Source organism: Eutrema salsugineum, unplaced genomic scaffold (genome assembly GCF_000478725.1).
Source record: "Eutrema salsugineum unplaced genomic scaffold, Eutsalg1_0 scaffold_4, whole genome shotgun sequence".
Classification (NCBI taxonomy): domain Eukaryota; kingdom Viridiplantae; phylum Streptophyta; class Magnoliopsida; order Brassicales; family Brassicaceae; genus Eutrema; species Eutrema salsugineum.
The window spans coordinates 10,272,889-10,299,181 of record NW_006256686.1 but is presented as its reverse complement, the minus strand read 5'-3'; the positions used below and the strand labels follow the sequence as shown (position 1 = coordinate 10,299,181).

Below are 26,293 nucleotides of genomic sequence, written 5' to 3'. Positions count from 1 at the left end.
TTTACTTCAGTTATTTCCATTTTCATCTAACCAACTTTAACAATCAATATTTACATCTAATTCTTTCATCATTTCCCAACCTTTTTTTTTCTTCGTCTCACATATCAAGGTGCTTCTATGGCCCTATCTCCTAGACCATATATTTATCTTGCTTGTATCCCACATTTTTTGGTTATTTTCAATTTTTTTTTATTTTTGTTTATTTTAAGGTTTTATTCTGTTTTGTCTATGGTCCGTCTTCACGTGAACATATTTTTTGAGTTTATTGTTTAAATATTCAATTATATAATTTAGAATTCTTTTATAAATTTTTAATATTTATATATATGTAAGGTTGATATTGTGGAGGGTTTTTGATTTTTAGAAGAAGAGCTTATCTGCAAGATTAATGTTTGTTTGTGTAATTATATTTTAACATTTAGATTGTTTTTTTTTCAAATGGTGTACATGTGGATGCTGAGGTGGTAGACTCAGAAGAGAGAAAAACTCTCTTTATATATGTGGATAACTAATAGGTTATAAAAATTGACCTTGTAAATCATGTGATGAAACATAAACTAGTTCTCAAAATTATTTTTCAGCCAACAATGAGATAATCATGAATATTCCCACTTAGAGCACCGGTAACACGCTCGAGCGTTAGGGCGTGAACCAAATAAGCTAAAAAGAACACGGTCAATGACTTTAAACTATAGAGAAGCCTGAAAATCCAGAAACTGCAAATGGGCCAACACTAGAAGCAATAGAGGATCGACCATTTGATCTCAAGTCCAATAAGCCCAGCACGTTTGAAGCACGTCATCCGAAGCCGTCAAAGACCTGCAATAAAACCTGCAATAACAACATTAAGAAGATGAAGTGTGGTCAACAAAAGCCAGATCATCCAGCTCAGATTATTCCTCTTGGAAATCGATTTATGCCTCTTGGATCTAGTGCTATTACTTGTCATTAATCCAGATGTATTCTCTTATATATATCTAGTCGATTGTATGAGTTATATAAGTTGAAAAGTCATAATAAAAATCATTTCTTTTCAATCTCTTTCTCTCTTTGAGAAAGATTTCATGGTATCAGAGCCATGGAGAGTTCTAATTTGATTCCAGTTCCTGCTGTGACTATTTCACAGTGTGTAACATTAAAGCTTTCCGATAAGAATTATCTCTTATGGAAGCTTCAGTTTGAAAAAGTTTTGTCCAGTCAAAAGTTGTTGGGGTTTGTCGACGGAAGCGTACCATGTCCTCCGTCAAAAATTCTTGTCCGTGACGGCGACAAGACGGAGGAGCAAGATAATCCAGAATATGGCAAGTGGCTCCACTCTGATCAAATGGTGATGGCGTGGTTGGTTGGATCTCTCTCTGAGAATGCTCTCAAGAGTATCTACGGTCTCAACACTTCACATGAGGTTTGGCTCTCTTTGGCAAAGAAATTTAATCGTATTTCTACTACTAGGAAGCTCGATTTACAAAGAAAAATCCAAACGACTACTAAGAATCAGAAGTCGATGGCTGTTTATCTTGCTGAAATCAAATCCCTGTGTGATCAATTAGATTCAATTGGATCACCGATCTCTGAACAAGAGAAAATTTATGGCGTTCTAAATGGCTTAGGGAAGGAATATGAGTCAATTTGTACTGTTATTGAGGATTCAATGGACTCAAACCCTACGATCTGCTTTGAAGATGTGGTATTCAAACTTACTGGATTTGATGATAAGCTCCATGCTTATGAATCTTCTGATGTTACACCTCATCAAGCCTTTTACGCTAACAAAGGAGGATATAACAAAAATTACAACACCAACAGAGGTGGATATTCTCGTGGAAGAGGTTCAAACAGAGGAGGCTTCTACAACAGAGGAGGAAGAAGTTCCTTTTCTACTCATGGTCGTGGTTTTCAACAACAATTCTCCACTGGTGCTAATTCTGATATGCAGACTCGCCCTACATGTCAGATTTGTGGAAAGTTTGGTCATTCTGCTCTTAAATGTTATAAACGGTTTGATCAAGAATATCAGAGTCCTGAGTTTCAGAGTGCCTTTGCTGCAATGAAAGTTTCAGATGGTAACACTTCATCAGGACATGAGTGGTACCCAGATACCGGTGCTACTGCCCATATTACCAACTCCACTACTTCTCTGCAGACCGCTCAACCTTACACCGGCAATGATTCTGTAATTGTTGGAAATGGGGACTTTCTTCCAATAACTCATATTGGTTCAGCTGTCTTGCCAAGTCTTCAAGGTAATCTCCCTCTTGAGGATGTCTTGGTATGTCCCGGTATTGCAAAATCCTTATTATCAGTGTCTAAGCTAACAGCTGACTATCCTTGTGCTTTTGAATTTGACTCTGATGGTGTCATTGTAAAGGACAAGCAGACAAGACAGCTCCTCACCAAAGGAAGCCGACTTAAAGATCTATATGTGTTGGAGAATTCTCAGTTTTTAGCTTACTACTCTAACAGGCAGCAAGCTACAAGCGATGAGGTGTGGCATCAAAGGCTAGGGCACCCTCATAAAGAGATTCTTCAACAGCTAATAAAGAATAAAGCCATAGTAATAAATAAAACCAGCACACGCCTGTGTGATGCTTGTCAAATGGGAAAGCTTTGCAGATTTCCCTTTTCTTCTTCTGATTTTATTTCTACAAGACCTCTTGAACGTGTTCACTCTGATATTTGGGGTCCTGCACCCATTGTTTCTTCTCAAGGATTCAGATATTATGTTATTTTCATTGATCATTTCTCGAGATTCACCTGGTTTTATCCTCTTCGGTTAAAATCTGGTTTTTTTCTCTGTGTTTCTCAACTTCCAACGGATGGTTGAGAATCAGTTTTCACAGAAAATATCTATGTTTCAATGTGATGGAGGAGGTGAGTATACAAGCAACAGATTCGTGAAACATTTAAGTGAATGCGGCATCAAACAACAAATTTCTTGTCCTTACACACCTCAGCAAAACGGTCTTGCTGAACGCAAGCATCGACACTTGATAGAACTTGGACTTTCTATGATGTTTCATAGCAGATCTCCTCAGTACTTGTGGGTGGAATCTTTCTTTACTGCCAATTTTCTTGCAAATCTTCTTCCCTCTTCGGTTTTGCAAGACAATAAGAGTCCTTATGAACTTCTAATGCAGAAACCGCCAATATATACTGCTTTGAGAGTCTTCGGGTGCACATGTTATCCTTATCTTCGACCATATGCACAGAATAAATTTGATCCCAGATCTCTTCTCTGTGTTTTTCTCGGATATAATGAGAAGTATAAGGGATACAGATGTCTTCATCCTCCAACTGGTCGGGTATATATTAGCAGACATGTGTTATTTTCTGAAAATCACTTTCCTTTCTCTGATGTGTATAAGGACTTTTCTTCAACACCAAATACTCCACTTCTGACTAGCTGGTTCAGGAGTCTTTCTCCAACTGGTGTTTCTGCCACTTCGTCAGATCAGAATTCACCAACTGATGGTTGTATCTCCTCGTCAGGCTCAAGTTCTGCTGCTTCTATTTCTTCTGAAGGAACCATTTTGCCTCTTGTGTCTTCTACTGTTGAGGAAGGAATGAGTACTGGGTGTACGGCAGACTTAGACTCTGTTCCTATAGGCAACAGCTCATTTCCTTCTTCTATCAGGACAGATATACAAGAGACACCGAATTTGACATCTCCTTCACATGAGTCTGTGTCTGCTACTGCTCCTCTTGCGCTTGTGCCTACCGCTGTTCCTCTTGAGCCTGTTATCAGTAACGATGAAGAAATGGTATCTACTTCTGGAGATGGCCTTACTCCATTGGCCGCCACTACTTCTACACACGCTATGACCACCAGATCCAAGGCTGGTATACGAAAACCAAATCCCAAATATGCCTTACACTCCGTAAGAACTAATTATCCTGAACCAAAGACAATCAAAGCTGCACTACAAGATCCAGGTTGGACTAATGCAATGGGTGAAGAGATGGGGACCCTTCATGTTACCGACACTTTTGATCTTGTTCCACCTGTGCCAGGAGTTCAACCTCTTGGTTGTAAGTGGGTTTTCAAGACGAAGTTGAATGCTGATGGATCTTTAGATAAGCTTAAAGCGAGACTCGTTGCAAAGGGGTATGAGCAAGAAGAAGGCATTGATTATATAGAGATTTATAGCCCTGTTGTTCGTACTGCAACTGTTCGAGCTATCCTACACGTTGCTGTTATCAACAAATGGGACATAAAACAATTAGATGTCAAAAATTCTTTCTTGCATGGAGACTTGAAAGAAACTGTCTATATGGTCCAACCACCTGGCTTTGAAGATCCAAAAAGGCCAGATCACCTCTGCAAACTTAAGAAAGCTATTTACGGACTTAAACAAGCGCCACGGGCTTGGTTTGACAAGTTCAGTTTATTTTTGATCAAGTTTGGATTCTTTTGTGCAATTGGTGATGCTTCTCTCTTTGTTTACATTCACGGTTCAGATGTCATGTTTCTTCTGCTGTATGTAGATGACATGATATTGACTGGAAGCAACAAACACTTGATGCAGAAGCTTTTGAACTCTCTCAATTTGGATTTCATGATGAAAGATATGGGACAGTTACACTACTTTCTTGGTGTTCAAGCGTTCTTTCATCCCAATGGGCTTTTTTTAAACCAAGAAAAGTATGCAACTGATCTTCTTATAAATGCAGGAATGATTGATTGTGCTCCTATTTCTACTCCTTTGCCTCTGCAACTCGGGAAAGTTCCTGGCCAACAAGAACTCTTTTCTGATCCTACCTATTTCAGGAGTCTGGCAGGAAAACTGCAATACCTTACTTTAACAAGGCCTGATATTCAGTTCTCTGTGAATTATGTTTGTCAGAAAATGCATGCTCCCACCATTGCTGATTTTAATCTCCTCAAACGCATACTGAGATATCTCAAAGGTACAATATCTTTGGGTCTTGATTTGTCTGCAAATACAGATTGTACTTTGCGTGCTTATAGTGACAGTGACTGGGCCGGGTGTCCTGAAACAAGGCGTTCGACAGGCGGTTTATGCACATTTCTTGGTTCCAACATTATTTCTTGGTCGGCCAAGAGACATTCCACTGTTTCTAAGTCCTCCACTGAGGCAGAGTATCGAACTCTCTCAATTGCTGCCTTTGAACTTAAGTGGATCTCTTCCCTGTTGTCTGAGATTGGTGTTCCTCCGCCTGTAACACCAGAAATGTACTGTGATAATCTATCTGCGGTGTGCTTAACAGTGAATCCGGTGATGCACTCTCGTTCCAAGCATTTTGAACTTGATTGGCATTATGTCCGTGAGAGAGTGGCTCTTGGTTCGTTGGTGGTGAAGCATATTCCGGCTGAATATCAGCTTGCTGATATTTTTACTAAGTCTCTGCCCCACCGTGCCTTTGCTGACTTGCGGTTCAAACTTGGCGTTGTTTCTCCACCCACACCAAGTTTGCGGGGGTGTATAGAGAAGCCTGAAAATCCAGAAACTGCAAATGGGCCAACACTAGAAGCAATAGAGGATCGACCATTTGATCTCAAGTCCAATAAGCCCAGCACGTTTGAAGCATGTCATCCGAAGCCGTCAAAGACCTGCAATAAAACCTGCAATAACAACATTAAGAAGATGAAGTGTGGTCAACAAAAGCCAGATCATCCAGCTCAGATTATTCCTCTTGGAAATCGATTTATGCCTCTTGGATCTAGTGCTATTACTTATCATTAATCCAGATGTATTCTCTTATATATATCTAGTCGATTGTATGAGTTATGTAAGTTGAAAATTCATAATAAAAATCATTTCTTTTCAATCTCTTTCTCTCTTTGAGAAAGATTTCATAAACTACTTGTAATTATATAAAATATCCACAACCTATGCTACCATCTTAAGAAAGCATTATGCGTATTTTTAAGTGGAATCGAATCGTACAAAGCTCATGTAGATGAGAAACATATATCACAACAAACTGAGTTTATTAGTTGGAAATTTCTTGCTACTACTACATATTTGGATTTAAAACCTTCATTTGTATTGATATGATATCTCTGACAATTTCTTAGTTGGTGGATGCAGTAAAGATTAGTGGAGTCACATGACACCTCTAAAAGAATTTCAAAATATTATTGTATGGAGTAGTTGAAAAAACCAGAACACCATTGGCAAATTCATGCTTGTTGGCACAACTAAAACCTGGTTCAAAATTCAAATTGACCCTTTAAGATTCATACTATATATTTTTATAGAACATATGAGGACATTTAGTATAATAATCTATTTTGTATAATTTGAAAACTAACATTTTCTTATAAAATAAAACAATATTATATCCATAAATTTGAAAATTTACAGATACAAAAAAAATACATTTTAAAAATAAATTGGATAGCCATCAATTTTCGCTAGTCTAAATGACCCTATTGTTTGGAAGGTATGTTCTGAGTGGTAACCTTTAATGTTACCATTGTACATTCGTGTGATTTAGCAATTGACGGTTGTTGCAGCGTTGTGAAATCACGAGTATGTGTGTTCTCGCTTGGTGCATAGCAGAGTAGGGAGTCCCCTTGTTGTGCATTGTTTGGTGGATTATGCACCTAGCGAGAATACACATACTCGTGATTTCACAATGCTGCAACAACCGTCGGGATCAGAAGATATGATCGCTTATGTCATTGTGTGTAGGCATGTGGGTCTCGATTGTACTGTATAAAGGTTTTTTAAACAGTAGACTAGGCGTTTAATATAGTAATATCGTATGTGTTAAGTCCCAAAACTCATCACTAGATAATCCAAATCGCTCATCTATTCTTTTTTTTTTTCTTCTCCTGAAGGTTAGTAAACAAAAAGTACCATTCAAATTGGTGTAGGGTGGATTTTGTTAAAAAAACATCTTGAGATCTTACTCAGAGAGAAAACAAGCTGTTTTATTCAGCATGACTAGAGACGGATGTGGATACGAGTGTTATGATATCATCACCTTATTTAGTGTGCCTATGCTAGGGGAAGAACGCAGAGTCTGATTCAATACCGGAAGCGCGTAACGTAAACAAAATCAATAGTTGGCAAGTTTTTCCTTAAATTTTTCAAAAATAATATTAGTAATTTGATCTTTAAGTTTTACAAAAATTTGGCCCATATTGGTAAGAATGGATCATGAGGCTTTGATGTTCTTTGTCCAGTTTTAGTTTTATACTATTACATATGTTGATTGTGTATCCAAAATATTTTATGATACAGACTTTTTATATCATACTTTGAACTAGTAGATATTTTGTTCACAGTCATTTCACAAAGAAATACTAAAATTGTTTCATAATAATTAATTATTACTCGAATACTCGATGTGGCTGTAAAGAAATACTAAGATTGTACATTGTTACTTTTTCCCGTCCAGCAGCTGGTTTGTTTAATAATTACACGATAGATTAGTCGTAATTATTTATCAGTTTTACCCTAATATAAATGGTAGTACGTGCGAACACTAGTACAAATAACAATAAGAAGTGGTACCAGGTCAAATAGGGCGGTATGGAGTGGGACTTGGGATTTAATGTCACATTTATAGCATAACTTCACTGTCTGCTAGAAACTTTTGACAAGTTCTTGGCTGCAACATTAATAATTGCAATATATAAGTAAGTTCTCTACATTGCCCACCACAACATATCTTCATGTTCTTGGCTGCACATCATCAGTCACCAGAAAAAAAAAATATAACAGATGACCGGAAAAGGAGGAGAAACCGACCACTCCATGGAGGTTGGCGCCGTCCGATCCCTCCAACAAACTCCCACTTGGGCTCTGGCTGCCGTTTGCATCTTTTTCATTACCGTTTCCATTATTATAGAGCGTCTCATCAATCTTCTCTCCATAATAAGTATACAATTGTGTATAAAGATTAATGACAACAAAACCTATATATGGTTCAGATATGTATGTTGTACACATTTCTTTTATACAAATTCTGATTTTGTTTTCATTAATTTCTTAGAAGCTTTTAATATTTCTTTTTCAAAATCTTAATTTTGATTTCTGTCTTTATCATTATTTTTCTGTGGTTTCATATTAATATCTACAGTTCAATTTTCGGGGTTCTCAGGTTGAAATAGTTATTTCGTTTCAATGTAGATGATGTATAAGAATTTTGCAGGTAGACTAAAGAATTTTGTACTTTTCCAAACAAAAACATTATTTTTATCAACTTAAAAAAAAACCAACCAATGATAAAAGAATCATAGATTACAAATGGTGAATAACAATTAAAAAACTAATTAAGTTTATACAAAAAAGCTAAAAAAACATCATGTAGTTCAAAACAATTTTTTTCTTAAACATCATCTACTGTGAAACAAATGGAGTATTTGGATACCAAAAAGTTAATTCGAACTTTATCGGGAAGTATTGTTAATTCTTACAAGATGTCATAAAGCTATAATTGGTTAGTTTGGCCAAAAACGATTTCTCGTATATTAATGTTTGTATAATTTATATGTTAGTCTAGTATGAGACTGAGATTGGCAGGGAAGCCCTCAACAGAGTCAGATGAAGCAATGGCATGCGTAGCTATATTTTTAGAGGGTCCATTCAACTAAAAACTATATACAAAGTTATTACCGGATCAACTTTTATATTTTTTCCATATATATAGTGTAAAATTATCTTAATATTTATGGGCCCACTTCAATAAAAAATAGCACATACATAAACAAAAAATACCATCTAAAACAGATGTCCTTTTTGTATTTAATATGTTTAATTGTTTCGTCAATTATTTCAGGATTGTTAGAATAAATTGTACACAAAAATAATAAACTGTACAAGACACATATACATACTTGAGGCTGTAGAAAACTCATATACATACTTAGAGAGTAAACTCGAACTAACATGACTTGAATTGTTTTTTTTTCTTTTTTTTGTTGTTGCAGAGACTTAAGAAAAATAGAAAAATATCGCTACTTGAAGCTGTAGAAAAACTCAAATCTGGTGAAACTCTGTCCTCTTACCAATAAATTCATCTAGTGATTAAGTTTTTTTTTTATTATTAAAAAACAGCCTACGTTTTGGGATGTGACAGTCAATTGATTTTTTTTTTTTTTTGTAATCGATAAAAACTGAATTTTTAATATTATGTATGGGACGCAGTTCTAATGGTGCTAGGATTCATGTCACTGATGCTAAATGTGATTGAAGGAGAAGTTTCGAAGATATGCATCCCCACAAGGTATGCCAATCGAATGTTGCCTTGCCATGGAACCAAAATACTACTTACTGATGAAGATGATGATGATGATCACGACAACAACTCCGCTCATTTTTGCTCCAAGGTTATCTGCTTGACCTCTTGATCCTTACCATGCATAATTGTTCAATTCTGGTTTTCAAGTATCTTTAATCCAAATATATATTACGTATAAGAGTAGTGTATATACACACATTTATGTTTCAGAAATTAAAGTTATGATGAGCACTACAGCTGTAGAAGAAGTATACAACAATTCTGTTTTTTTTCTTTTTAATTTAATTTACGGAATTTGGATTTATAATAATTTTGGTTTTCATGACTTTCCAAATTTAGTAAATTCTCACTGCTTACAATTCTACCATTTTCTAGTATTTAAATCAGTTTTAATCATTTATATTTCTTGTAAATGCTTATACCACTACAAAATTATGTATCAAAAAAAATAACTTAGGATCTAGAAATGTCAAATGGTTTAAGTTGAAGTTGACGTTGACGTCAACGTGAGTCAAAGAATAAACTGCTAAAATATTTTGGATATTGTCCTGATTCGTGTGACGAAAATTGGTCTCATAGTTGGATATTTTTGTCAAGAAACCAATCAAGAATGACGAGTTATGATCAAAATGTACATTATGAGTTATTTATTTGCTTACGAGGTACTAAGCATAATTAGTTCGAACAAGCTAATCCAATTATATAAATTTTAATTTATAGGGGAAAACGTCACTTATTTCACCAGAAGGGTTGACTCAGTTGAGTTTCTTCTTCTTTGTGTTGGCATGTATGCATACTCTCTACAATCTCGCCACTCTTCTCCTTGGAATGGCCAAGGTACATTTTATATACTGATATATATAGACTACTTTTAAAAATTAGAATACAAATACTATATTAGCAGAATACAAATTAGAATACAAATGATATATTAGCAGAATACAAATGATATACAAATGATATATTAGCAGAATATAATGTAAAAAATGTTTTGATTAAACTATGCAATCAAATATGATAATTTCAACATGTCTTTCTTTGTAAATACATCTGTATATAAAATTTTAAAATATATTTGTAACTAATAAGAATAATTAATTTAGAAAAATAAAATTTAATATTTTTAATTTAATTCACAAATAGTGTTAGACCATCACCAATGTATACCTCTATTTTTTCTTCTGAAATAGAAGAACTCTAAAATAGAGGTATTGTCTTCAATGTTTACCTCTATTTTTTCCTCTAAAAAGGAATATTCTCAGTATATTCTTTTTGTTATTTATTATTAACACCATTCATTAATAAAATTTATGAATTGACTCCACTTATTTCTTTTTTACGAAAATTCACATAAATTATAATAATATTAACTTTTGATAAATAAATTTTGTGAGTTAACCCTTTACTTTACTTTTATAAAAGTTTTCATAAATTCTAATAATACTAATCTTTGACTAATAAAATTTAGAAAGTAACCCCATTTATTTTATGTTTTACAAAAGTTTCTATAAATTATAATAATATTAGAAGTAAAAATTCATAAATTAAAGAAAATATTACATTACATCATATTAAAAAAAATAATAGTTTAATATTTACCACTGATATGTTTTTCCCACAAATAATCGTTTATTTTTATGTATTATAATTTACAATTCTTTTTTGTAGTTTAATTTGTGATGAGAACTTTCATATTTAATAATATTATATGTTTTTAATTTTTTTAAAAAAACTATAACCAAACTTATCACATTTATATTCAATTAAATTTTTATAAAATTCTATATTTATTGCATAAATAGAAAGATTTAAAAGTTAAAGGGCTACTTTATAAATAAAAAATTCACATCTATTATAGAGAAAAAAATAGAATCCATCTATATTTGAAAGAAAAAAATAGTAATTTCTATTTTAGAGATGAAAATAGAGGTGGGTTGGAACATAAACTCTATTTCACCTCTAAAATAGAGGTGAGTTGAAGATGCCTAAATTTATTATATGGTCCATGTAATGATTGCTTACACATATACACATATATATATATAGTGTGTATATAACATAATCATATTCTTCTTTTCTGGAATAATTATATGTTTTGTAATAGTATTTAGTGGATTGTGCATATAAATCTTTATTTATGTATGCATATAGATGAGGAGATGGAATTCATGGGAGAAGGAAACCCAAACGGTCGATTATTTAGCAGCAAACGGTGAGCTTTTGCAATTGCTACTACTGAATGACTAGTGATGATCTATGCATTATTAATAATTGCTACCGTATATTTCTTTATATATATGTTCGTGTATAAATTATTATACAGTGTAGTGATCTCGTATTCGAAGGTTATGAATGTTAGGTTAATTAATAATTTATGTAATTATATTTACAGATCCAAATAGGTTTAGAATAACAAGAGAAACCACATTTGCTCGACGACACCTGAGTTCTTGGACTGAAACATCGATTCAACTTTGGATTGTAAGTTCGCACATGTTTTTCTCATCTTTTAATTAATTTATTAACAATTAAACATATATACCTCAACTATAAAGAACTAATTAAATTTGTTTTTCTTAGAAATGTTTCTTCAGGCAATTTTACAACTCGGTGGCCAAAGTCGACTATCTCACACTCCGACATGGATTTATCTTTGTTAGTATCTCAAGAAAATTCATTGAATAATTGAGATCTCGATAAAGATAGATATTTTAAATTAATATATTCCTTATAAATATTAATGTAGGCTCATTTATCCTCCAATAATTCTTTCAACTTCCAAAAGTATATACAGAGATCTTTACATGAAGATTTTAAAACTGTGGTTGGTATCAGGTTAAGAAATTTTGTATCTATTTAGATTTATTTTTGAAGGACAAAAATATCATCTACAGAAGCATTATTAATGAAAATTTTTCTTACATTTTATTACAGTCCTTTAATGTGGCTTACTGTGGTCATCTTTATGCTCCTTGACGTTCATGGTAACTTAATATTATCCCTGTTTCATATTTTATAAATGAAATTTGTTAACTATAAATGTCATTTTTTACTTTCAATGTAGTTTTTTTGAATGTTTCTCCAGTATTTTAGCTAATCAGTTACTGAAATAACATTATAAAATATATATAAGGGATAAATTAAGGCTGGGCAACATATCAAGGATCAAAGATCCGGTTCAACGCGAAAAAACATAGGATATTTGGAAATCCTGGATCTGGATATTAAAATTTTCTGATTTAATGTGTGAGAAAACATTAAAAAATAATTATAATCATTCGAGAGAAATGCTCGATATTTATCGGCTTTATTGAAATAGGTACTACTTTTTCTTCTTTTTCACACTCTTTTCTTTTGTTTATATCTTAATCATCAGGTTGGAGAGTATATTTTTGGATGTCATTTGTGCCACTAATTGTAAGAGCTAAAATTCTATTAGATTTATACTTGAAATATGTGTAACTTAGATAATTGATGAATTCATTGTGATGTATAGATGGTTTTGGTTATCGGGACGAAACTAGAAGTGATAGTGGCAAAAATGGCGGTCAAAATAATGGATCGTAACAATGTGATTAGAGGAAGCCCTCTGGTTGAGCCAAACGACAAGCATTTCTGGTTTTGCGCTCCTCGTTTCCTCTTAATCATTCTACATTACACGCTGTTTCTGGTAATCTCTTCTACACTAAATGTCGCTATTCTAATGATTTATCAGCATTCAAACATTGTTTTTGAATTAAAAAAATGGATTTTGTTGTGTGAATACAGAACACATTCGAGATGGCATTTTTTGTGTGGATCACTGTAAGTTTTATTCTTTAGTTTCCTTTAGATTTAACATTTTCATTATATTGAGACATAATGAAGAAATTAATAAAGACAATTGATATATACAGTGCATTTCGGTTTTTTTTTTGTTTTGGTAATATAGTGGAAATTTGGGATCAACTCTTGTTACCATGAACACCGAGAGGTCGTCGTCATACGACTTGTACTAGCGTAAGCAAGACTTTCAATTACTCCATTTACCAATTTCTTTTAATCCACAAATATATTTTATTTTCTTTAAATCTATGTTGTTGTATAGTAAATAATTATCTCATTGATAAATATTTGATATATAGGGTGACGGTCCAGGTCTTGAGCAGCTACATTACACTACCTCTCTATGCCCTTGTAACCCAGGTAATTCCATATATAAAACATTTAAATTAAATAGTCAAACCTTTTTTAATGAGCGTTACAAATTATGATTGGTATTGTTTCTGTAACACATAGTGACCTGAATTTGATTTGGATTTGTATATATGTGTATAGATGGGGTCAACCTATAAGAGTGCAATCTTAGAAGAACAAATAGGAAATGTGTTAAGGCAATGCCATGGTAGAGTTAGAGACAAGAGGAAGAGAAACCAAACGTTGGAAACAGACAACAACAGTGACAATAATAACCGTGATGTCGATACTAGCGAGAGCCCGCCGGTTCAGCCAGAAATGATTTCAGATTTCAGATTTTCGAGTAGACTACCACCAATATTACAAGAGATATCAATACAAAGCAAACTGAAAAGTGATGAGATTGAAGGAAAGTGAGGAAGAGATTGTTGGTACTGAAATGTAGAGTATAGTTGGAAGTTTAGAGCTTGTGTCATATAATAATTAAAGAGTGTAAGTGTATAATAGTATCTAGAAAACCAATTATGTGAGGCTGGAATTACACTTAGATTGATATTCGTATAGAAAGTAGTAATTGAATGTATAAAGAAGATTAATTAAGAACCGTTAAAGTTAAAAATTATATAGCTAATAAATTTCTAACGGTAACTAGGGATTCATAATCACGAACCAAAATCCTGAATTATATAGCTAAATCAGTTAAAACCTAATCTAGTAAAATTCGGTTGATACAGTTTCTGGTGAAAAGTGACAGAGACGTTTTGAAACATTAAAAAATGGTTTAAAGCCATCTTTCTTATTGTGAGGTTAATGAAGATATGGTAAATTATATATATATATATATATATATGTACAGTTGTACGTAATGACCACCACATTGTTATCAGTTTTGGCTGAGCAGAAAAGATTTTTTTTTTTTTCTCAGGGATTTAGTTATCTCTAACGTTTATATGAAAGATGATCAAGATCACGCTGTATGAATTGAAATTCCCCAGCTGGACGACGAAGCTGTTTCATCTGGCGAATACAGGGAAGTACAGTGTCGAATGTCGAGGCATGCCTGCGTAATCCCTAATCTAACTGCTAAAATTTTTTTTTTTTTGTATTTTTACTACGTACGTGCTACTATAAATAATCTTAAGACACTCAACCAAATATTCAATCAACACGTATCCGCCCATACGCGCGGATTTTGTTTCGCGTATGATTTTGTTTCACATAATATTTTTAAAAATATATATGTGTTGATATATATATATGTGTTGATATATATATATATATATAGTTAATTATAACAATATGGTACTTTGTTTGACTGTTTAGTATTAGGTGTTTTTAAAAATAATTCTTTGTAAAACAAATAACTTTTTTTAAGGAATGAAAGTATGGTAATTAGGAAAATTATTCTACTATTCTAGAAATCATAAACATGATATGAGTAAAAAAAGACATAGATAAAAGTTATATTTTCTGGTTGAATTGCTTGAAAACATATAATTACCTCTGATTTTTAATGTTCTCAAATTTATGACATGTACAATTGATTTGATTCTGCAAGAACCACCCCATACTTTATATTTCACAATAAAATGCAGCTATAATAATATTATATTTGACCTATAAAAATCGCCAAATCTTTGAATGAAGATAACGCTACATTTTTACATTTTTTCATACAACAAGCTTCGAAAAAAGTGTTTATAATGAGGATAAGCCGGAAGAAAAGTATCAAGTTATTATTAAAAAATATTTAAAAATTTTAGGCGAATACCAAAAAGTTAGAAATGTAAAAAGTTAGAAATGTTGTTTATTTATTTTTATTAAGAATTTGAAAAGCCTTAATATTAATGTAACTTAATAGTTATGAACATAAATACATATGAAATAAATATTAAATATAATAGTTAAGTGAAAAGTAGTGGTATTAATTAGTTTTTAATTTTTTATTTTAAAATTTATAATTTATTAATTAGATGAAAAGACATGTGTCCTCCATTCAGATGCTGATGTGGCAGCAGGATGGAGAGAGTTTACCTAAAATCATATATATAACTAGGAAAGAACCCGCGCATATGCGCGGATCTTGTTTTAATTTTTATTTTAAATATTACATTTTAAAAATTTGTATTGAATTTTATGTTTAATATCAATATTTTTGCATTTAAAATAATTATATTTTATTCGATTTCTTTTTAATGATACATTATTTATAATCTCTTCTACATCAGTTGTGCCATTAGTCTAATTTTTCTCCATCAGTTCTTTATATTATTGGGAGAAAAATTAGACTAAAAATCCACTATTTTAATTTTTATATGAAAACGTAATAGTTCACTTGAAAATATACGTTAAATATTAGAGAGAGATATTTATTTGTTTTTAGATCTTTATATTATTTTTATTCTTGTAAATCTTACTAATATAATATTTGTTAACTTTCTCAATTTACTATTTTGAATTTTGTTGGTTATATATATATATATATTGATTCCATTTTTTTTATTAAAAAAAACATGTATGACATTTTTATGTGGACATCATTCTTTTTACTATTATTTTTTTGATAATTTTTACCTCTTTAATGATTTATTAAATATTATTTGTGTTTTATAATTTTATTAGTTGGAGTTTTATATAAGATTATTTGAAACTTTTTACCGAATTCAATCTAATCTAACATAACTAAATATTAATATATACATATATTAGAATTGTGCATTTAAAAAGTTTTGTATTATATAATATTTATAAATTTTTATAGATTTAAAATTTAATTTTAATTTCATTCTAATATATATATATATTATTTACTTATATTCTTTAATGTATTCATTTACTTATAATCTTTAATGTATTTGCTTTAAACTTGATTAATTAATACTTTTATTAATATTTTTAATGGACATGTGTCACTCTCTCCATTGCTAATGTGTCATTCAGTTAGAGAGAGTTGATTGTCTTTTATATATAAGATTTCATGATATCAGCAAACGTACATCATATATATATATATATACTAACACCTTGTATTCCGATTACATTCAATCAAATTAATAAAGTATGTTTTGACGAAAAAAAAAATAGTGTTTACTGTAAAAATCAAAAGTTTTGGGGAGAAGTAGAGATATATGTTTTGGAAACAAACAATGTACATGATACTGAAATTATGGCCGTCCAATTATGATATAAATTAAATAGATTTAATGTTTTTGATTTTTGTATGTTATTTATACAAATCATCACTCATCAATCATCATTCATCTCTTTGAAAGCCAAAACAAAAAACAAAAAAAAACAAATATTGAAATGAGAATGCTGATCAGAATATTTTAGTTTTTCTCATGCTAAATGTTTGTGAGGCCCAACTTTTAATTGGGTTCTACTCAAATTCATGTCCAAAGGCTGAAGCTACAGTCAAAAGCGTTGGTGACCAAAGACCCAACAAACGCCACAGTCTTTGCTCCGGCTCCATTTCCACAATGGTTCCGTCTGCATTTTCACGATTGCAGTTTCATGACTACTTCTAAGGTTATGCACTACAATTTATTGTCTTTTTTATTAAGCACATTTAGTCTTATACAATATGAAGATTAACAAAACATGATGATTTTGTTATTTTTATTATATATTGCTCATGTTTTGCATATATTTTGCATTGTGGCTTGGCCGCTTGTGATACAGTATTTCTCTCACAAGACCCGTTCTACCAAGTTCTTGCTGGTCGACACGACGGTCTCATCTCAAGCTCCGCAAATTTGCCCGACTAAGTAGATAGCATGGAGACTCTGAGGTCAAAATTCCGTGAGCAAGGTCTGTCTGACCGAGACCTTATCCTCCTCAGCGCTAGTATGTAGACAATTCAATAATTGTATAATTCAAATTTATTCTGATCCCATTTGGTTTAAGTTGATTTTTGTTCTTTTCAGGCGCCCACATAATCGGGAGAGCGGCTTGCATCTTTGTGGTGTGGTGAGTTACACTAATACATATCACAATTTAATTTGATATTTAAACACATCAAAATCTGGTGATTTATAATTTTCCTACTTGTTATGCTTATAATGAATGCATTTAGTCGTATACAATATAAAGATTAACAAAACATGATAACTTTGTTTTTTTATTATATTTTGCTCATATTTTGCTTATGTTTTGCATATATTTTGCATTGTTTGTCACTATATTTTCTTTATACTTATTTAATTTTTTTAATGGTAATAATATCTATATATTAATAAGCTTGTTTTGACTATTAAATCTCTAACCCCACTTAAGAAGAAAAGAGAGGAAAGGCAGAAAGTCAACTCAGACATTAAACTATCTATAAACACGAAATCAAGTATTGACCGTCAAGCTCCCATATAGATAAATTACATTTTAAGACATTATGATCCTATTTTTAGTTTTAATTTTAAAAGAAAAGCAAACAACACTAATCTACTAGATCTACAATTAAACGGATAAAAACTTGGATGTGTTATTAAAACTCATTTTTTTGTATTTGGTTTCACTTAATAATCATTGTAAGTTTCCTTATCTATGAATTTTGGGTACAAACTTGAAAAAAATAAAAAAAAATGATTAAAAGAAAAATCCTAGTGATTGGGGTTAGGATTTCAGAAAAGAAACCATGGGCTCAAACTTATAACGTAGAAGTCTACAAAAGAACACAAGTCACTACAACAAACCAATATTTTTTATTTTTTTATTACAATATATATTAATCGACAATAAAACTAAATTAAAATCCATAAATTAATTCTTGATTAATCTCTGTTCAGTTGATTAGGCGGCCACCGTTTTAACTGATTTAGCTAAATCCATAAACCTACATCCCCCACGAACTTTATGTTTCCTGAAAATTCATACACGAACTATTGCATTATGCTTATAACTACATAAAGTATTGAAATATGACCAATTTTACTTAAACCATAAACGGTGTTAATTTTTCTTTAATAATTAATGACGTAACTGACATATGGCATACCGGTTTACTATATAATTTGGTCGATTTTTTATTTCAGGTGGTCAAAACAACATCGTTTAGATATTTCTTAAAAAAATGCATTCCCTAAGACTCGAACACACAACCTTAGAAATAAGAGTTTACCACCATACCAACTGCGCTAGAGACAATTATTAAATTTAATAAACTAAAAATATTTATATTGATATCCAACTGAGATCAACATAATCCTTGTTGATAATCCTTAGTTAAATTATTATTATTTTAATTGTTTAGGTTTTTAATATATATTTTTTATCCAGATTCGGAGATCCGCAAATATCTGCGAATATCTTAATACTTAGGCAAATATTCAAAAGTCCGGATATTCAAACATCCCGGATACGAATCCGGATAATTAGAACTCAGATCTGCCGTATCCAGATAAAGATCTGGATATCTCAAAACTATCCGGATATCTGCTATGATCTAGGGCTAGCACCGGCAGCGTCAATCCTGGTGCAAACTAAGTCGTAGAGGACGACTCTGTAAGTCGGAGAGAAGTAAGGGAGGATTAGGTGCCAAGGATTATCAACAAGGATGATGTTGATCTCAGTTAGATATCAATATAACTATTTTTAGTTTATTAAAATCAATAAATGTCTCTAGTTCAGTTGCTATAGTGGTAAACCCTTACTTGTAAGGTCGTGTGTTCGAGTCTTAGGAAATGCATTTTTTTAAGAAAAATCAAAACGACGTCGTTTTGACAACAAAAAAAATTGATCAAATTTTATAGTAAACCGGTATGCCATGTGTCAGTCACGTCATTAATTATTGACAGAAAATTAACACTGTTTACGGTTTTGGTGATATTGGCTGCATTTCAATATTTCATATAGTTATAGGCATGGTTCAATAGTTCGTGTATGGATTTTCAAGAGGCATAAAGTTCGTGGGGGAATAGATCGTTTTCTCGCTATTGGACATCAATTAGTCTTCTTAGTTCCGGATAAGGAAAGTATGAGCACAAAAAGATCTGCATTATATCATGGGCCACTGGTGCATTTGAAACATTCTTAAAAGCCTCTAGATCATATGTATACGTTTCTAGAGACTGAAGTTAGCTCTGCATTGATCCAGACAAGAAACAAACTGATTGACCTATTTTGAGTCATTCAAGTTTGTACGTTCTGGCCAGGTCCAAATCGGTTTAGATTGACTCTTGGTTTTCTGTGGGTCATTTATGGGTCAAGATCATGTACCAAGTCGGGTTTGGCCTGAACTTCTTCTAGTTGGACCAGAATCGTTAAAAAAAAGGCTCATATGTCCTTCTGGTCAACTCGTATGGGTGTGTCTTGACTTGGTAAAACTCCTAATCTGGTCCAAACAAGGACAAAGTGGCTTAGTTGGTGAATTTTTGGTCTTGCATGCTGGTTTCTGTTGGATTTCTCCATGGTCGACCGGATGGTAGATATCTAGATAATTTCTTGATTCAGCCTGAACGAGGAAACAAAACTACTCGACCAAATTGCTCCTTGGAAATCGGGATGCTTTGGCCGGTGAATCTTCAATCCGCCATGTTGGCTCGTGCTGTGTGGCTCTGTAACATCCCAGCCCAGCTAGAAGCCAAGCAGGAGGCCCAATTCCCAAAATCTGCACATATAAAAGAGAGCCCAAGGAGAGGAGTCTCTTTTCCTCAGAAAAAGCCTTAGCCGCAGAGAGAAGGAGAGATCGAGCAGCCCTAGCCGTTGAGAGCTCTTTCTGCCATCGATCAGCCATCCTGAGCCGCCGCAGACCTCGTCGCCACCACCTGAGTCTTTGCTGTCCGATCATGAGCTGCCGCAGGTCCATTCGAACTGTCGCCAGCCTTCGCCAAAGCTTGCTGTGCCACCGCGAGCCGAGTGCGAGCCAAGGAGGAGCCGCCGAGAACCTTTGCCATCATGTCGCTTGCTTGATTCCTTTAATACTCAATCTCCTTGATCCAGATCTGCAAATCTGCCAAGATGAGGACTAGATCTAAGCTTTTAGTACTTTATTTGTTTGTTTTTGGTGTAATTAGTCTAGAATTATTCAGGTAGATTGATTGATGCACATAACTAGAGAATGTGAAGGTGGATTGATTAGGAGAAGCATTAGATGAAGCACCAGCATACATGTTTGCTCACCTTGTTGATTTGACTAATGATTGTAAAGTAGCTAGAATGAGGTGATGGACTTGTGCAAAGACACAAAGTTCGATTATTTTATGCTGAGAGTCATGGCTTGAAGAAAGGATAATCTTTGTCGCTTGGTGGTTGAGGCGAACCACAACAATATCTGTGTGACTAATGGTTTTCCATGCTTCGTTAGTATGAAGTGATTTTCCATGCCTTGTTAGCATGAAATGGTTTTCCCTGCCTCGTTAGCAGGATGTAGTATTCTATGCCTCGTTAGCATGATGATCTTGTGCGGTTGAACTTGTTTGTGTGCTTGTAGAGCACTGTTTGTTGCCTGTTTAGTTTTAGACATAATATATTGGAGATAAATAGATAATATAATTGGAGTGTGTATATAGTCCTCACTGAGTAATTCCCCAATTGCTCTCCCCACAATTTTTCTTTTCAGGTGAATATAAAGATTATAATCTTGATGGTTACGAGAAAAAGTAGTCTGAAGTGGTGTGATTTTGGGACGGATTTTTCTTAAGTTTTATTTCAATTTCAATATTTATTTTAAAGATTGATCTTCACAATTTACTTCGGTTTTACTTTTAAGTTTGAATTGTGAATTTTTTAATTGCAAAACTTTAGTTTTATTAGATGAATAAAAGTATTATTCAGAAATATGGTTATTTAATTTAATAAAGATATTAAACTAATTTAGAATCGAGAGTGAATATTCTGGTTTGTTTGGTACACGGGTCGGAGGTTCACGGGCTCCGTGATTGATAATGGTAAGGTATTCTCGACCCATGCATGTAGAATTGGATTGACTGGTCGTCAAACTGGAAATAATTCCTCGACCACAAATGAAAAGCTCTTGACCAATTCGATATTTCTCTCTGATGCATGTAAATTATTCCATGGATAAGCTGGCTTTGATGTCCCCATCACCTTCTCACTAGAATGATTGTTGTATCCGTTTCAGAGTATTGAGAACCTTCTTTTGACTTGACCATTATGACATTTAGAAAATATGACATGAATAAACTAAGATTGTCTAGAGATCAGCATTCTCTTTTTGAACCTGCCATATAACAAGGAACACCCATCTCTGAATGTTTTCTCCTTGTTGTATCCTTAACGGAATGTACCTATCTTTTTTTCAATATGTTTATCATCAAATTCTATTATGAAAATTGTTAGCACTATTATGGCAAGTACTGAAATAATCATTTGAGATTTATCGTTAAATGTGTTTACGTGTTCTTATAAGTAATGATAACACAACCATCCAAAGATCCAATCAATTACTTTTCATGACAACGACAGTGTGTGTCTTATGTATATATCGTTTAAAAGTATTTATTCAAAGAATTATCCTATTGGCAAAATTCTAACGATAATTTAATATCATTGAACGTAAACTCATAATATATAAAATATGTATGACCCATGCTGCCACCATCGATGAACAATAGTTGTTCTCTATATATATATGAATGCCATAAATTAGTAATCTTTTAGTGTAACATCCCGATTTCTAATATATGTAGAAATGTTTATAAAAATTAATTTGACTACCTATGTCATCAGAGTTAAGCGTGTTTAAAGTTGGAGAGAACTTCAGAGTTAAACATGCTTAAAACTGGAGCAATTTCAGAATAGGTGACATATCGGAAAGTAATCCGTGGTACCGTGTAAGTGAAAACAAAGCACGAGAAAAGATCACATGGTGATTGTAGAGACAGTAGACAAGTCTTACGAGTCTTCCGGACTAACACACCGACTGACGGACAGTGGTAGACCAATAAACCTAGAAAAGAAAATGTTGGGTTCACGTGCCTAGAAAAAGGATGTTGGGTTCACTGGGAAAGGCGACTGGAGTGTTCAGAGTTGTTGATAGCCAATTCAGATGAAAGGCGAGATCAAGGTCTCATAGATTTGATAACCGATTCTTCTAGTTCTCAGAAAATAAAATAAAAAATCAGTGAAATTCTATCTATTACTACAATAGAGAAAAACTATTGTGCATAACTTTTTTTTGAAATTTCTTTCATTGCTTGTAGCATTATTTTATTTTAATATATATATATATATCAATTTATTGTTAAATAATTTTACATTGTTTTCGATGGATAGTTTTAATTTTCTATGAAAAAACACAATTATAAAATCGATGGAATTAAAGATACATCCACCTGGAACGAAGCTTGATTGTATATATAATGAAGACAACATACTATTAGTACTTGATGAATTCAGAAATCTGATTTTAGAGAGAAAACAGTTCAACTATAATCATGAAAAAAATCTCAATTGATTAGTTCCCTTTAATATTCTCCCCAGAAGCTAAGATATTTTAAGACAATCGACATATGCATGTACATAATCCAAAGAAAACATTTTACAAAAAAAGCCACTGTGAAAGATTTATAAATACTATTAATAATGCCACAGTAGTAATCACATGATTTGATACAAATTATATAAATACTAAACAATGAGTGGGAACAGGAAAAGAGTGAGTGTTTCCACCTTAATAGTGATGGTATTGATGCTATCAGCTTCTCAAGTTACGAAGGGTAATAAAGATGTTGCGCTTGCTCCAGTGTCAGAGAATGGGTTGCTGCCAAATCCAATTTCTTGTATAGGAGACGCAAGGAAAGTTCCGGACTGTGTAAAGGTATTGAAGAAACTCCAGCTAAGAAATATCAAAAAGGAATGCTGCATCGTTCTGTTCGGTATTCCAGAAGATTGTTTTGGAATTTTGTTTCCTGCGAGTTTTGCTTACCGTGTTGTGCTTAAGATGACATGCAAATTAATAGGTATAGGCGGGTAATCACATGTTCAATTTGTTGTTTTCTTTTATGTAACACCGATTGTTCTTATTATTTATATTTATAATAAAAATTATGATTCGTACACTAATAACTAGATGACTATGTTAGAGGCACCAACTATCGTGTTTTGGTTATTGTTTTAACCATTTGTTGTCTGTTTGTTTCGTACGTCTACATACTATTATTATTTTTTTTGCAAATTGTTCGTTTATTATTTAAAATTTTGAAATTTTTGGTTGACTTTTGAAATCAATATGAGACTTCTATCCATATTTTGTCTTCATATTTATGGTCTATGGGAGATCATTTCGCACTATCTTAAAGATTCATCGATTGAATATGCTTGAGTAATATTGATTTATTTAAGATACAATATTCATGCACATTGGTTATATAGATGGTAAATAAGAATTTTCAAATTTTCGCATGCATGAATTTTATGATTATGACTTTAATCACATTTTATTAAAAAAGCCTTATGATTTTTACAATAATGTTACAAATGTTTATGGACGGTTTATAGACTTTTTTTCTTTCGGGCAGAGATGTGATTTAATGCCTTAGGAACAAAGCATACTTGGCGATGGTTATGTTAATATGGATTATAAATAGTAATTTGTGTTAACATTTGTTCAACTATTAACTACATATAAAAATTATTCATTTCGTAAACAAACTTTATGCTCTAGAAGGAGCGATGCGGCGCTCTAGGGTTCTTGAAGGCGATTTCAAAATTCTCCTCACGGTAGCTACTAGATCTCGTCGCCATCTCCGATCGTCGGCTCTCCTCTGCTAATCTACGTGCTCCTCACATCCTTTACGCTCTGGTAGCATTTCCCTTTATTATATTTTTGCAGTTTCCGCTCGACCTCAACCCTTTCTCCCCCTGGTATCTTACTTGCTCTCTACGCCTCGATGAGCCGTCGCTACTCTCGTGAAGAAAAAGGCAAGGACTTAGCCTCCTCTCACCGATGGATCCGCGACCCCCCGATCCGCCTCCCGGATGAATCAAATCCTGACCTAATCGAAGCTAATCGGCTTACCCTGATAGGATGGGTCCTCAACCCCAACGTCCAGAAAACGAAAGCGCTCATTAGCTTCATGCCCCAAGTCTGGCGAATGGAAGAGAATATCGTCGGAAAAGATTTAGGAACAGAAAAATTCCACTTCAAGTTTAGATCAGAAGAAGATCTCCAAGCAGTCCTTAATGAAGCCACATTCCACTTTAAATGATGGATGTTTATATTCCAGCATTGGGAACCGGTAATCTCTGATGCTCTTCCATCACTTATTCCTTTTTGGATTATAGTTCATGGAATTCATGCTCACTGCTGCACCGAGAATAACCTCAAGGCAATTGGTAATGTGCTTGGAAAGTATATGGCTCATGATATTGACGAAGCAATATAATGGTCCGAGTTGAAATCAATGCTCTTAAACCACTAATCAAGACGAAATCAATCCAATTTCCCTCTGGTGTGGAGGTCTCTGTAGAGTTTGAATATGTCCGATTGGAAAAGCACTGCTTCCACTGTATGTCTCTGAGTCACAAGAAAGAAAACTGCCCACAACAGACCAAGAGTCGAGCTCCAGAATCTCATGACTCACACATCAACAGTCAGCAAACTCTCTAGCGACTTGAAGAAGATGATTAAGAAGGAAGGTAGAAGGAATCTTCCTCCTCTGATTCGCCAGGAACCTGCGAACCACCTGCATTCTCGGCCTGCAACTCCTCCTGCGCAACACCATCGAAGTGAATCCAACGATGTAAAGCCCCATGTACAGGATCGATGTGATCCAATTGTTTCTAGGCTTGATAAAAGGCCTCCAAGGAGACTCTTACGCTCCCCACCGAGAAGATATGATGACAACAGGAAAGCATCAGGTCCTCCTAATCACTCTGCCAAAGAGGATTATCGTAGCTATCACGACCAATGCGCGAATCCCCGATCGAGACTTGGCGACTCGCATAACTCAGCGTACCCAGGCTCTCACCACCGAGGCCATCGTGATGTTAATTCCCGCAATGCATCCCACTCAAGGGATTGGTACTCTCGCAATGCTCCCCGTGATGAGCCCAGGTTCACAACCGAGAAAGACCACGCAGAGAGCCTTCTCCTCCCCTCCTTAACAGATCCAACCATCGCAGGTCCAGAGATACCTCCACCTCCCCTCCACGAGAACCACCTTCTTCGTGATGCAAGCTTCTACCAACAAACACGGAAGAAAATCTCTCTGGTATCCCTCGCTACATCTCAGCTCCCGGTCGACAGGATCAGCTAGTTTCTTGCAATAGTGGTCATCGTCGCTCTGCCCTTCAGAGAATAGATGACCCCTGTTCTCACCCCGTTGATCCGTTGCCCTCCGCAATGGAGACTGGTAACTCTGCAAAGGACTTGGTCGATCACGACGATCTTCTGGGATCTCCGGAACAGGTAAAAGAATCGAACCTCCAAGTCGAGTCTTCCCCACTTCATAGAAGAAAATTTCAGAGGCATCACTCTTCACCGGAAAACTCCTCGGAGGCAACAATTCCGGATCTTCCACCTCTGCATGGTGAGAAGATTCTGGCAACCTTCCGGTTAGGCCCTCGTACTCTCCTGGTAAAACAGCGTCTGCAGTTCCCAAAGAAAACACCTCAAAAGAGGAAGACCGCTAGATCTTCGCCGAAGATATCTGCAAAGCAATCCTCCCGCTCTGCATCAAAAAAGCTTATCTCCAACAGTCCGAGCCTCAACACTAAAGATAAACGCAGAAAAACAATGAAAAAAGAACTCCCCAAGGAAGAGGCTCGGCTCCGACTCAGCAAAACATCCTGCTACAAAGACATCGAATACCGCATCAGCCTCTGCTGTAGTGCCTAATGTTGATCTTTCTAGTAGTGATCTTGTTACTTCTATCTCTAAGGTCTTAGTGCCTTCTACTTGTAAGGGCTTGATGGTTGCCCAAAAACCATCGTCGACTCAATGATAACA

The 26,293-nt window shown here is 33.9% G+C and overlaps 1 protein-coding gene across 1 annotated transcript; it reads left to right on the top strand.

Moving 5' to 3' along the window:
* The first annotated feature begins 7,656 nt into the window (after window positions 1–7,656).
* Window positions 7,657–13,995, top strand: LOC18014072 (MLO-like protein 3). Its single transcript, XM_024153877.1, has 15 exons — window positions 7,657–7,843; window positions 8,899–8,960; window positions 9,120–9,301; window positions 9,934–10,050; window positions 11,365–11,425; window positions 11,606–11,694; window positions 11,794–11,868; window positions 11,960–12,048; window positions 12,148–12,197; window positions 12,590–12,630; window positions 12,710–12,883; window positions 12,982–13,017; window positions 13,145–13,212; window positions 13,338–13,398; window positions 13,531–13,995. The coding sequence occupies exons 1-15, from the start codon at window positions 7,695–7,697 to the stop codon at window positions 13,804–13,806; spliced, it is 1,530 nt and encodes a 509-aa protein (XP_024009645.1). The 5' UTR covers window positions 7,657–7,694; the 3' UTR covers window positions 13,807–13,995.
* The last annotated feature ends 12,298 nt before the right edge of the window (window positions 13,996–26,293 follow it).

Bases quoted from the DNA above. Each gene is read 5' to 3' on its own strand.
- LOC18014072 (XM_024153877.1), top strand. From the start codon at position 7,695: ATGACCGGAAAAGGAGGAGAAACCGACCACTCCATGGAGGTTGGCGCC. The intron at 11,869-11,959 runs GTTAGTATCTCA...ATATTAATGTAG, and splicing joins TCCGACATGGATTTATCTTT to GCTCATTTATCCTCCAATAA. The intron at 13,018-13,144 runs GTAAGTTTTATT...TTGGTAATATAG, and splicing joins CATTTTTTGTGTGGATCACT to TGGAAATTTGGGATCAACTC.